This window comes from Dermacentor albipictus, chromosome 9 (genome assembly GCF_038994185.2).
Source record: "Dermacentor albipictus isolate Rhodes 1998 colony chromosome 9, USDA_Dalb.pri_finalv2, whole genome shotgun sequence".
Lineage (NCBI taxonomy): Eukaryota > Metazoa > Arthropoda > Arachnida > Ixodida > Ixodidae > Dermacentor > Dermacentor albipictus.
The window spans coordinates 52995066-53007854 of record NC_091829.1 but is presented as its reverse complement, the minus strand read 5'-3'; the positions used below and the strand labels follow the sequence as shown (position 1 = coordinate 53007854).

At 50.6% G+C, this 12789-nt stretch overlaps 2 protein-coding genes across 2 annotated transcripts in view; one reads left to right on the top strand and one right to left on the bottom strand.

Moving 5' to 3' along the window:
- LOC135918290 (uncharacterized) overlaps window positions 1–12789 on the bottom strand; it is a 343130-nt gene that overhangs the window by 125863 nt on the left and 204478 nt on the right. The window lies entirely within an intron of this gene.
- Window positions 1–12789, top strand: part of LOC135918293 (uncharacterized) — a 58599-nt gene that overhangs the window by 33201 nt on the left and 12609 nt on the right. The window contains exon 5 of the mRNA XM_070525713.1: window positions 3263–3357. Coding sequence (XP_070381814.1) covers window positions 3263–3357 — 95 coding nt within the window. The remainder of the gene's footprint in view (window positions 1–3262; window positions 3358–12789) is intronic.

The window sequence follows — 12789 nt, the reverse complement described above, 5'->3', positions numbered from 1 at the left end:
CCCTTGAACGATGTAGTCGTTGATTTCTTGAATAGTGTCCATCATCGGGACACCCCTGATGACGCCCTTAATGATGCCGTGTGGGGCGGTTTCGAAGGCGCGGACATCGTGTGCCATGCCGTTGATAGCGAGGCTTCTTACTCCCGTGTTGCGGTCTGCGTTCTCTCGTTAAGGCGTACTGATAACGACTATGTTTTGCTGTTTGCTCGGGCAGACAACATCTCGCATCACCTCTTTGCCACTCACGTTCGCAGCTGCGACGATAGCTCGGCTCATCTCGAATCTAGATTCTTCCCCGAGGTTCAGACCTCCGCTCGGACGCACGACAATTTTGATATCTTGCCTCGGCAACTTGGTGTTAGCTTGGTGTTGAAATTTTTCCGCTGCGGGTGACGATGCCCGGCACCCGCCGGCCCCCCGTCGACCGGCGTTGGACTTGCTTGCTCTCTCGCTCCTGGGTCTTCCTCTCCCCGGCGACGCGCCAGCCAATCTTTTTGGAAACTTCCTCCGGCATTATTTCTTCACCCTCCAGTTCCACACGCATAGCGGACGCCATTTTCTTGAAGCACTTGGCGTCTAGGTCCCCCACAAGGTTGATGGCCACGCCGGAGCACGCCTAAGCACGGCCGCTAGGCCCTGCTTTCTTTAGGCTTAGCTCGCAGCGACACAGTGCTCGTAGAAAAAATCCTAAATCGGAGAAAATGGTTTCCCACCTTAAAGTTTTGTATCGACATGGTCCTTGTAACTTCACGGATGCCGTTGTGTGAGAACTTGCATCAGCTGGGGTGAATTACCGGACCTTTTGCCGAAAATTCAAGGAGCACATGTGAGACACATCAGCTCATACCATGACTCATAGCCAATGGCGAAAACGCGCCGAATCAGAAATAATTATTTTTGCTTTATGCAGTCTAATTACACAGAATGACTGCACATCATATCACTTCGGGAGCTATGACGGTTTCATGACGTCTTATGGTAGGCAGGCCAAATGGGTGTGGCCCAAAATATTTTTTTTTGCCAATCGTGGAGGGCTGATTGCTGAAATGGAATAGAAAAGTCGGGAAAAGCTTTACGTTAGAGCACTGAAGACCGGTGTCGCTAAGCTGTGAGTGGACTACCCGCCGTGGTTGCTCAGTGGCTATGGTGTTGGGCTGCTGAGCACGAGGTCGCGGGATTGAATCGCGGTGACGGCCGCCGCATTTCGATGGGGATGAAATGCGAAAACCACCCGTGCACTTAGATTTTAGGTGCACGTTAAAGAGCCTCAGGTGGTCGAAATTTCCGGAGTCCTCCACTACAGCGGCCTTCATAATCAGAAAGTGGTTTTGGCACGTTAAACCCCATAATTTAATTTGTTAAATTTTGTGAGTTGACTCGAGGTGGCTCGACTCTCTCGCAAAGGTGAAGGGCAAGTCCACTGAATTTTTGCAGTCAGAGTTTTTTTTCTAATCCTTAGGATGTCACCAATTTCAGGTGTCGGATTGGTGGCTGGTATTAGTGATGAATGATCACCGATGGTCCAGTCGCACACTCAGTTTCGAGCTCTCACGCCAGCTGGACCACGTCGCCAGCTTCCACCGTTGCAGCCCAAAATGAGCCCCGTCTCTAAGGGGCCTTAGCCCCACACACTCTTAGCCGACCTCAATCGTGGAGCGAGGAAAACGCGACATGAGATAAAACGGATAACTGGCTGAAAATGTCACGCGAGGTGATTGTACCTTCGACTGCTTCATACCTAAGGTGACCTTTATTTCATAATAAGTGATAGGTGGTTTCAGAGCGAGAAGCTGGGACTCCGACACAGGTTGCGTTGCAGCCTGTTCCTTGATTGACATTCAATACCGAGAACGCCGGCGCACGGCGTCGTTGAGCGATAACGATTGCGGAGTCCCCTTATCAGTGGCGTCAACCTCTGAATTTCGGATGGCCCTATATAGGCCTCCGAATTTTCCATACAAATGTAGCAAACATTTGGCAAGCAATCAGTTCTTGCCGAACGCTGACTGGTTAACCCGTTTCAAAATTAAACTGTTTATCAGATAGCGGTAATTGCAAACAACATCCCGCACCTTAGTTAATATATTCAGGTGTTGCAACAAAAAAATTCACCTGGCATCGTTCAGAACCCTAAATATATAGCGTTCATCGAAACAGCGACCAAGCATGTAGACCAACGCCTGTGGGATTTGAACAAAAGTTCACAGCCAAATTCCAACTCAAGCTTCCGCATCGTCGGTATATGGAATGGTTGATCTTCATAAAAAGATCCTGTTCGTGCTCAGCATTTTTCTTCTTTTTTTGACAAAATGAAGGGCAAAAAAAGAAAGCTGGAACTCTCTACCCCAAGGCTAAAAATGAAAGACAGGCTGGTTTAGCGGTACGCTGAATGCGCGTCAGGACACCCGCATGGTGTGGTTCACCACCCACGGTATGGCAAGTGAGACCGAAGCAAAAACCGTCGCGTTTTGCCAGCACCCAAACAAACGACTAGATGGATTAAGGTTGCGGATACTGCGTCCGCTGCGTCAGTCTATGCATAGACTTGTCAAACCGCGTAACCGAAGTAATCCGTTATTCTATCGGTTTTTTTCCCGCTTAATAGTGTCCCGATATTCAGATAGCTGGACAACTTGCTCTTCTGTATTTGTGCCGAAATTGCCTCTCCGCCCCTCTCTTGTTCTCAAATATTTGCAATTACTTTTGCTACCACTCGTGCGAATCCGATATCTGCTCTTGTTAGCCTGCTTACATTTCTTTCTTTTGAAATGTTTCTTTCGGAATGGCTGTATCCGAATATTGGAAGATACGACTGACCAGGTATTTAAACCGTATATCATAAGTATCTGTTGCTTCGAAGTCGGACAACAGGATAACCAGATTTCGACACTCGGTTCACTTCCCTTCGGTTAAACCGGATGGCTGGTTTGATGGTTAGTCGCAAGCACCAGTCGATACCGCGATGGCACTCTGGCGACAGTGCCAAATCCACAGCGCGAATCCGCCAAGAGCATACTTAACACTGATTCGTATGTCGATGTTATTATTGACTAGATAATGAGAATGCTTCCTGCAAGCTTGTTGTATGCTAGGCCACAGCCTGTAATCAAATGGGGTTTTTGCGAAGATATATATATTTATTTGCTAACGCCCTACTCGATTACAGGCTGTTGCCTACCATAAAACATGCTTGCCGCGAGCATTCTGATCCTCTTGAGATGGCTCTCCATCGCCAATCCTAACTTTCTTTCTCATTTCCCAGAATACACGTGGTATTTTCACATCAAAGTCGTGGGTCAAGTGCTTCTTGGGATGAGCATCACTAGCGAGACTGCTTCGCGGCCGGATGATGCCTGGGTAAGTTATTGCATAAGTTGGCATTGGGTCATAAACGAATACCTTGCCCAATATTGGCAAATGGTACAAGCGACCGAAAGAAACACAGGTGTAAAAAAATGCGGCTGAGATGAAATCACGAAAGACAGCCTGAATTAGAGTCAGGCTGTCATGCCACGCAAGAATGACACTACAATTAAACATTTCAGCACACCGTCTACACAGAAACATTGCGATGAAGATAATTTTTTAAATTTATTTATTTCCAACAGTGTTTCAGACGCCGCTTGGTTTTGGTGACAGGGCTACAAGGTAGGCAATCTCTGCCTGACAGTGGCTCTGTGACGCATACACTACTCACAGGGTAAGGGCGCACATATATACATGTATAATGATATTATAATAAATGGCACACTGACTAATGCAAACACAAATGAAAAACAACATGACACGTAGGCTACGCTGAGACGAAAATATAACGTCTATTCTGTATGTCCACAGTTCTGGTTTGTTTTTTTGTAGGACTGACAAACGAATTGCTTTGCTTCACAGTTTCTAGGAAAGTGTAGTGCTCGTCATAACAGTGCGGCGTTAGATGCTTATACTGTTTCGTTTCTCCTCTCGGGCGAAATCTTCTATAGCGCAAAGGCTATGGGGATGTCCTTCTGAAGTCGATGTAGCGGGTTAAACACCGGCGCTGGTTGCCACGTTACGACGAGGGTGGAATACAAGAAAGCCCGTACATAATGCATTGGGTGCACATTGACGAACCCCGCGTGGTCAAAATTGAGCTGGATTCCTCGCGAAGGCTTGCCTCTGAATCATCCAACTCGCCCAGCTTTCTACGTCGCCTTCCCATTCTGGTTTTTACACACAAAGTGCCAAGAACATTTACATTTATCGCGATAGCAATTATGTGGACACTCCAGGGGCGTTTTCGTCATCGCCGTCGGCGTCGCTGTGATGTTCCGTGTAAAGTCCAAGGGCGATGAGACCGTCGCCGCCCGTCGTATGTTGTACGTGTATGTAAGTGTAAGCACGAGAGAGGAAACTAACGATCAAGGCTCAATCTCGAGCGTCATACATTGAGGAAAGCGGGGATGCAGCGCAGAAGGAAAGGGGGCGGCGCAGCTTCGACTCCTCCATCAAGTGCCCACATTGCACGGCCCGGTGCGGTGGCACGCGCCCTATGTTGAAAGGGATCTGCTGAGGCATGACTGCGTGCCTTCATTTCTGGCCGCTGTTGGCCTGAAGCGGCCGACCGCATGAGGGTGAGTTCGCTCGCTGCTGCTGCCGCGCTTGCTCACACCAGCGTTTCGACAGCGAATGTCCGCGCTCATCGAGTGTGACGTGCTCATGTTTACGTATGCGCGCTAAGATGGATGGTATGCGCGCTAAGATGGTTCTTGATGATTCAGTTGGTAAGCGAATGTTTGCAAGTTTATACTGGCGCTAAAACTACCGTCTTTAATTCGTATAGCTATCTGGCAATTTGCTATAGCAGGCGATGCTTTGCCTTTCTTGCGAAACTGGAACATTTTTAATTTTGAAGCGAACATGTCTAAGATTTTATTGCGTGTTCCCGGAAGGGCATATGTAGGAAATTATGCCAGCTAATATCTCATAAATTCACACCGTATGCACGGTATCCAGCGAAGCAGATAATAGAGGGGTACTGAGCTCATGGCCGTTGACACCCCGGCTGTCACACGGCCCTGTAACCGGCCGCGCGCATTGCACCCCCTTTATTCTTAATTGTACACCCTCGCTGCTAATACACCTTAGGTCGCTGCCTCCCCCACCCGCCTTACTCCCTAGCCTCTTTAGAGGAACCCTACTTATATATATTGTGCCGACGAAAACAGGTCTCCTTGAAAAAGATAAATCCTCTTGTCGAAACGTTAGTTCCACCGTTTACCTTGTTCTCGCTTTGCTTATCTGGAATTTTCATCTCCCGCCTACCCCGTGTTTTCTCCTTATGTACGGCATTATTTTTGGATCGAATAAGTGATACATCTTGAAAGACCACTCTTCGAAAAGTGTTGCGTGACTTCCACGAGGAAATTTCTTAGTTAACCGGACTGCTCGTTCCTGAAGTATTATTAATCCGTTTGATTTGCTTGGCATACAGCCATTAATTTGAAGGCAAGTATACCTACAAGTGAATAATAAAATGGTTTAGCGCAACTAGCAAGAGAGAGGTTGCTGGGCTCTGTAACTTTGCAGCTTAACCGTTGGGCTAGTAAGGGATAACCAAGCTCAAACATATGCAGTTCTTACAGCTCTGATGCGCCTGGCCTGCTTGGCCTGCTGTTGTCTTTGGAGCTACTCGGTCACCGTCTTGGGAAGTTCTCGAACCGTGACGCGGTTACACACCCCTGCTCTTGCGTGGTATTGTTGCTAGGGTTTCTAGAAATTGGCTACCCTCGTCCAGTGTAACCTAGTCAACCGGGCACGTCCTTGGCTAACCTGCCTACCTTTCCTCTTCGTCTCTCTTTCTCTCTCTCGCTCTGACTATTAGGATATAGTCGAAATTACTGTCCAAAGGTCAGCTTGGAATTAGGCATAACGACCGATTCGCGTGTGCCGACGCTTGTGAGATGTGAACCCTGCTAGCAGTGATTGTTTTACCAAGGGGAGGGAGAATAAAAAAATGAAGAAACGAGTTACAGATGACGTCTGTAGCACCGGCGTAGCAGCTTTAATAACTTACTTGGGCAGCATGATTCACGGTTCGCGAGTTCAGCACACAGTTGTGGTAAACTGAAATATTTTTTTTTCAAATTTTCTCGTACGATGTGATTCACACTCGTCGATATGTAGTGGTGCGGTCGGCTGCGGGCGGCGCCATCGTCACCCAGCGGTAGGAGCTGGGTTCGAGACGTGCGGGGTAGGAGTTCTGCTGGGTACGAGACATGCTGGGTACGAGACATACCGGATACGAGACCTGTTGGGTACGATACCTGTTGGGTACGATACCTGTTGGGTACGACTGCCAGAAGCGCGCGCGCAGCTTGAGTACTCGCGTTCCAATCGAGATAAAAAAGAAAAAAGAAACGAACAGAACAAAACTACAAAAAAATAATTTCTGGAGCTTTACGTGCAAAAACCCAGAACGTGATGTTCTGGGTTTTTGCACGCCGTCGTGGGAGACTAGAGATTTCTTTTTTCAAGGGGGGGGGGGGGGGAGGGCATTTGAGGTTCTTTTTAAGTCCACTAAAATCTAGGTTCACGACCGCCTGTTTTCGTATTTCACTCCCCTCAAAATGCGGCCATCATGGCCCGCATCAAACCCAGGTCCTCGAGTTAAGGAGCTTAACGCCATAGCCAGGGAGCCACATAGACGGGTGTCTGTACCGCGGTGCCGTCGTGTACATTTTCGGTCGGACGATGGCGACCACATCTGAGCTTCTACATTGCGCGCCCCTTTAAGCTTTTCTTTTTTAATGCGAGTGTAAATACCTCAGGGCCCACAAGGGTATGGGATAGTGGTGAATAAGGATGATTAAATGAATGAAAATAGATTTGCAGACCTAATGACGTTCACGAGGGATCGATAATGCGGTCCCTGCGTCCAAGCAGTGTAACGTTGAAGCTTTGCTTTTGAAGAAACACAACAGTATAACCACTGCAAGTTCAAGTGGAACCGATGCAAGTGAAACCGTTGCAAGTTAACCGTTACAAGTGAAACAGATCAAACCGTTGCAAGTGAAACAGATCAAACAATAGTGGAACTGTACAGTATCTAAGCAGGGTACCGGACACCCCAAGAGACGCTGGTGCGTGCAGGACCGAAAAGCGAGAATAAACGTCGCTGCACTATGCTAGAAAAAAAAAAGTTCGTCAGGAGTTTTACTAGCCAAAACGACGATATGATTACGAAGCACGTCGTAGCGAGTGCGAGGGGGGGGGGAGCGTCTCCGGCTACACTTGAGCACCTGGGGTTCCTTAACGTGCACCTGATGCATTGTGCGTGGGTGTCTCCATGCTAGTTGAGTCCCGAAGGGCCTCGACGACACAGGACGAGAGTTTCTACCCGAGCTATTATAGATGGTGCGTCGTCTTCTAATTTTTGGCGGCTGCATGCAAAACAACAGGCACAGCGAGCACACGAGAGAGGTACAGAGCTGTGTACCCTTAGTAGATAGCGCATCATATATATATATATATATATTGCTAAGAGGTTTATTAGCAACGGGCGCGAACGGGTAGCTGTCACAAGCGTTCGGCGAAAGACAGCAACGACGAGCTCATGCCGGTAGCGATGGTGCTGTGACGCAGGCGGCTTCTCTTCTTCGTTACAATCGCCCTCCGCAGAAAAAGGCGCCATCCTGGCGGCTTAAGGCGAAGAGACTACTATTGGGTCGTAGTACGGCTTAAGGCGAGAGACGTGGACAAGTTCGCGGCCGCGATGGCGTAGGTCCGTCGATGGCGTGAGGGGCTCTACGATGTAGTTGACGGAGGACGTTTGCTCGAGAACGCGGTACGGTCCTAGGTACTTTGCGACAAGTTTTGAGGAGAGGCCGGGTGTAGTAGCGGGTACCCGAAGCCATACGAGAGAGCCAGGCAAAAAAGTTGGTGCAGAACGGCCGGCAGGTTGACGGGATTGCTGCTGCCACTGGTCCTCGGTGGAAAAAGAGCGGGCAAGCTGGCAGCATTCCTCAGCATGACGAGCAGCTTCAGATAGCGGAGTACTTTCGGACGCGTCAGGTGTATATGACAGAATAGTATCGAGAGTAGTAGAAGGTTCTCGTCCGTATAGGAGAAAGTAAGGGGAAAAACCAGTAGTTGCTTGGGTCGCAGTATTGTACGCATACGTCACGAAAGGGAGAACTTGGTCCCAGTTTGAATGATCAGAGGCGACGTACATGGAGAGCATATCGCCAAGAGTACGGTTGAAGCGCTCGGTCATGCCGTTAGTTTGCGGATGGTACGCTGTACTGGTGCGGTGAACGATTCGGCATTCGTCGAGTAGTGCCTTCAAAGCATCGGAAAGAAAGGCGCGGCCTCTGTCGCTCAGAAGTTCGCGAGGGGCACCGTGGCGAAGAACGAAATGTCGTAATAGGAATGATGCAACGTCGCGGGCGGTGGCAGTCGGCAGAGCAGCTGTTTCAGCATAGCGGGTTAAGTGATCCACTGCAACAATAATCCAGCGGTTGCCTGCTGGTGTGGAGGGTAGCGGTCCGTAGATGTCTATGCCAACACGATCAAAAGGCCGGCGAGGGCAGGGAAGGGGTTGTGACGGGTAGACTTGTCCGGGAGGTAATTTTCGGCGTTGGCACGGAGCGCAGGAGCGAATGAACTTTCTGACGTAGTTATACATGCCTCGCCAATAAAATCGGATGCGTAGTCGACCATAGGTCTTGAAGAGGCCGGCATGTGCGCACAGAGGGTCTGCGTGGAAAGCGTCGCAGATAAGGTCACGGAGATGGCGGGGTATCACGAGAAGCCACTTGCGACCGTCAGAGAGGTAATTACGACGATAAAGAAGGCCGTCGCGAATGCAGAAGTGGGTAGCCTGGCGGCGAAGAGCGCGCGATGGTGATGAGGTGGATGGATCAGAAAGGATGCTGGTGAGAGCACTGATCCAGGGATCCTTGCGCTGCTCCGACGGCATGTTGCGCAGTGCATGAGATGGAACTGTGGGCTCAAGGGCGGATAGGCAAGCGCAGTCAGCGGAGACCGGTGAGCGAGAAAGGGCGTCAGTGTCCGTGTGTTTGCGGCCGGAACGGTAGAGGACGCGGATGTCGTACTCCTGTAGCTTAAGGGCCCAGCGAGCAAGTCGGCCAGATGGGTCCTTAAGGGTAGACAGCCAACAAAGGGCGTGATGGTCAGTGATGACACCGAAAGGGTGACCATACAAATAAGGACGGAATTTTCCAAGGGCCCAAATAATGGCTAAACACTCTTTCTCTGTAACAGAGTAATTAGCCTCGGCCTTTGTCAGAGTTCGGCTCGCGTAGGCAACGACATATTCATCAAAGCCCGCTTTTCGTTGTGCGAGTACGGCGCCAAGTCCGATGCCGCTGGCATCGGTGTGGACCTCTGTGGGCGCTGCAGGATCGAAGTGGCGGAGGATAGGTGGCGAGGTTAGCAGGCGGCGTAATTTTGTGAAGGCGTCATCACAGGCGGGCGACCAAGCGGAAAGTTCTTTGTCGCCACTTAGAAGGGCTGTCAGGGGTGCACTTATGGAAGCGAAATTTCGAATGAAACGTCGGAAGTATGAGCATAAACCAAGAAAACTTTGAAGCTCTTTTAACTTCTTTGGTTGCGGAAAGTCGGTGACAGCGCGGAGCTTGGCTGGATCCGGAAGGACGCCGTCTCGTGATACAACATGGCCAAGAATAGGGAGCTTTCGGGCACCAAAACGACATTTTTTTAAGTTAAGTTGAAGTCCCGCGACAGTAAGGCATTTGAGAACTTGCTCGAGACGGCTGAGATGGGTTTGGAAATCAGCGGCAAAGACAACTACGTCATCCAGGTAGCATAAACATGTATTCCATTTGAGGCCGCGTAAAATATTATCCATCATTCTCTCAAAAGTGGCGGGAGCATTGCACAGGCCGAAAGGCATTACGATGAATTCGTACAATCCGTCAGGTTTCACAAATGCTGTTTTAGGTCGATCAGATGGTGCCAAGGGGACTTGCCAGTATCCGGAACGTAAATCCAGCGAAGAAAAGAATTCAGCTCCCTGCAAACAGTCGAGGGCGTCGTCGATGCGCGGTAACGGGTAAACGTCCTTGCGCGTTATCTTGTTCAGACGTCGGTAGTCGACGCAGAACCGAATAGAGCCATCCTTTTTCTTAACGAGGACGACCGGTGATGCCCAGGGACTGTTGGAAGGCTGCACAACGCCACGCTTGAGCATGTCAGCAACCTGGTGGTCAATGACACGGCGCTCAGAGGCGGAAACTCGGTAAGGGCGCTGCCGTAAAGGTGCGTGACTGCCGGTATCTATTTGGTGAAAAACAGTCGATGTGCGGCCCAAACCGGAAGCATGGCTATCGAAAGAAGCGCGGAACCTCTGCAGGAGAGCAATAAGCTGGCTTCGTTCTGAAGATGACGTGCCATCGTCGATGGAGCAGTGGAAAGCGTCGAGGAGTGACTGATCAACCGCAGAGTCACAAGTAAGTGCGCCAAGGCCCGCAGAAGTAGAAACGGCAGGAGTGTCAAAGATGCAAAATGTGTCGACTGGTTGAACAAGGCCTAGGCATTCACCATGAGATGAAGCTAAAGGGCAGGCTGTGGGATTGTCGACGACCATTTTCGTGACGCCATTGCGAAGAGTAAGGAGAGCAAAGGGCAGCGGAGAACATCGGCGGCGAATGAACAGCTCAGAGGGCGTAAAGAAAACAGTGGCATCAGAAATAGAGGCGCACGACACAGGCACAAGCAGGGAAGAGCGTGGAGGGACGGAATTGTCTTCGGAAACAAACAGTTTAACACTGGAATGGTCGTTGTCGATAGGCTCGACGTCTGGAAGTGCAGAAAGTTCGAGTTCGGCGTGACAACAGTCAATAACGGCGTTATTATTTGCAAGGAAGTCCCAGCCTAATATGATGTCATGGGAACAAGTGGGCAGCACGACGAATTCGACGGTATACAGTAGACCTTGAATGAAGACGCGAGCAGTACAGGCAGCGAGAGGCGTTATATTTTGAGCGTTCGCGGTTCGAAGGGAGAAGTCGGAGAGAGGCGTCAAAACCTTTCGTAGTGTGCGGCAGAGTTCGGCGGAAATTACGGATACGGCGGCTCCTGTATCTACAAGCGCCAGGACGGCGATTCCTTCGACAGAGACTTCGATGACGTTGGCTGGAGAGGGACGAGGACTTGGGCATTGCGACGTGGACGCAGTTCGTGCCTCGGGAACTGCGGCCATCAGTTTTCCTGCTCGGTGGACACGGGACGACGCCGCATCGGAGAAAGCGAGCGACGGCGGGGAGATGGTGAGCGGCGAGTAGAGGTGGTTGGGCGGTCAGGGGAAAAGGAAGAAGTAGGAAGGCTGGAAGGCGACGAGGAAAACGGAGCGGGGAAAGGTGGCGCCCGCCGGATGTTCTGAAGAGGAGGCATGCCACGACGACAATGGTGCGCCACGTGACCAGCACCACCGCAAGCAAAACATATTGGGCGGTCATCGAAGGTGCGCCACTGGTGGGGGTAAGGTCCGAGTCGCGGTTGAGGATTCGGAAAAGGCTGTCGGTCGGGCAGCGGCATAGGAGGAAAATGCCGGCGGTCGTGAAGCGGCATAGATGGCGGCAAAAATGTCGGTGGGCGATGCATAGAGGGCGGCAGGGGCGCTTGTGGACGAGATCGGGAAACTGCTTCAGCGTAAGTGAGAGGAGCCGTGACTGGTGGCTGCTCAACGGCTGGAGGAACGGCTTGAGAGACTTGTTCTTGAATGAAGTCGCGGATCGTAGGATGCAAAGCAGGGGGTGGTTCCTGGACAGAAGATATCAACGATAGCTGGCGGGCGACCTCTGCGCGAACGAATTCCTGGATTTTTATGAAGAGAGTAGCATGGTTGTAGTCGTCGACCCCAAGGCTGGATAGAGAGTCGGCGGGCGGGGTGGGACGTCGGGTGTGAAGCCGTTGCCTGCGCAACTCGTCGTAACTCTGGCACAATTCGATGACTTCAGCGACAGAGTGAGGACTCTTCGATAATAACATTTGAAATGCGTCGTCCTGAATACCCTTCATTATATGTTTGATCTTCTCCTCCTCTCACATTGACGCATTCACCCGTTTGCAAAGGTCGACAATGTCCTCAATGTAGCTCGTGAAGTTTTCTCCGGTCTCTTGGGAACGTGTGCGCAAACGTTGTTCTGCACGAAGCTTTCTTACTGCAGGCCGACCAAAAACTTGGGTAAAGTTGGTCTTGAAGACCAACCGCGAAGTGAGGTCGGCTTCATGGTTGAGAAACCATAGTTTCGCAACGTCCGTAAGATAAAAGGCGACGTTTCTCAACTTGGTAACGTCGTCCCACTGGTTATGGGCACTCACTCGCTCATAAGACGAGATCCAATCTTCAACGTCTTTGTCATCTGTGCCGGAGAAGATAGGGGGATCTCGCTGACGCAAGGCACCGGCACAAACCAAGGTGGCCGGCGCCGTTGGAGGAGCTGGAGGAGTTCGTGCGTCGTCGGGCATGATGGGGGGTAGAGTGCGACTCCGAAGTTCCAGGGTGGTCGAAACCCAGCACGTCCACCACTTGCTAAGAGGTTTATTAGCAACGGGCGCGAACGGGTACCTGTCACAAGCGTTCGGCGAAAGACAGCAACCACGAGCTCATGCCGGTAGCGATGGTGCTGTGACGCAGGCGGCTTCTCTTCTTCGTTACAATATATATATATATATATATGCTGCCCAGTGGATGACGCATCTTGGAAGGTGCCGTGGTTTATAGAGCCGTCTAAGCGAAGCGCTCTCCGTTTAAGAAAAAGATCGCCTATA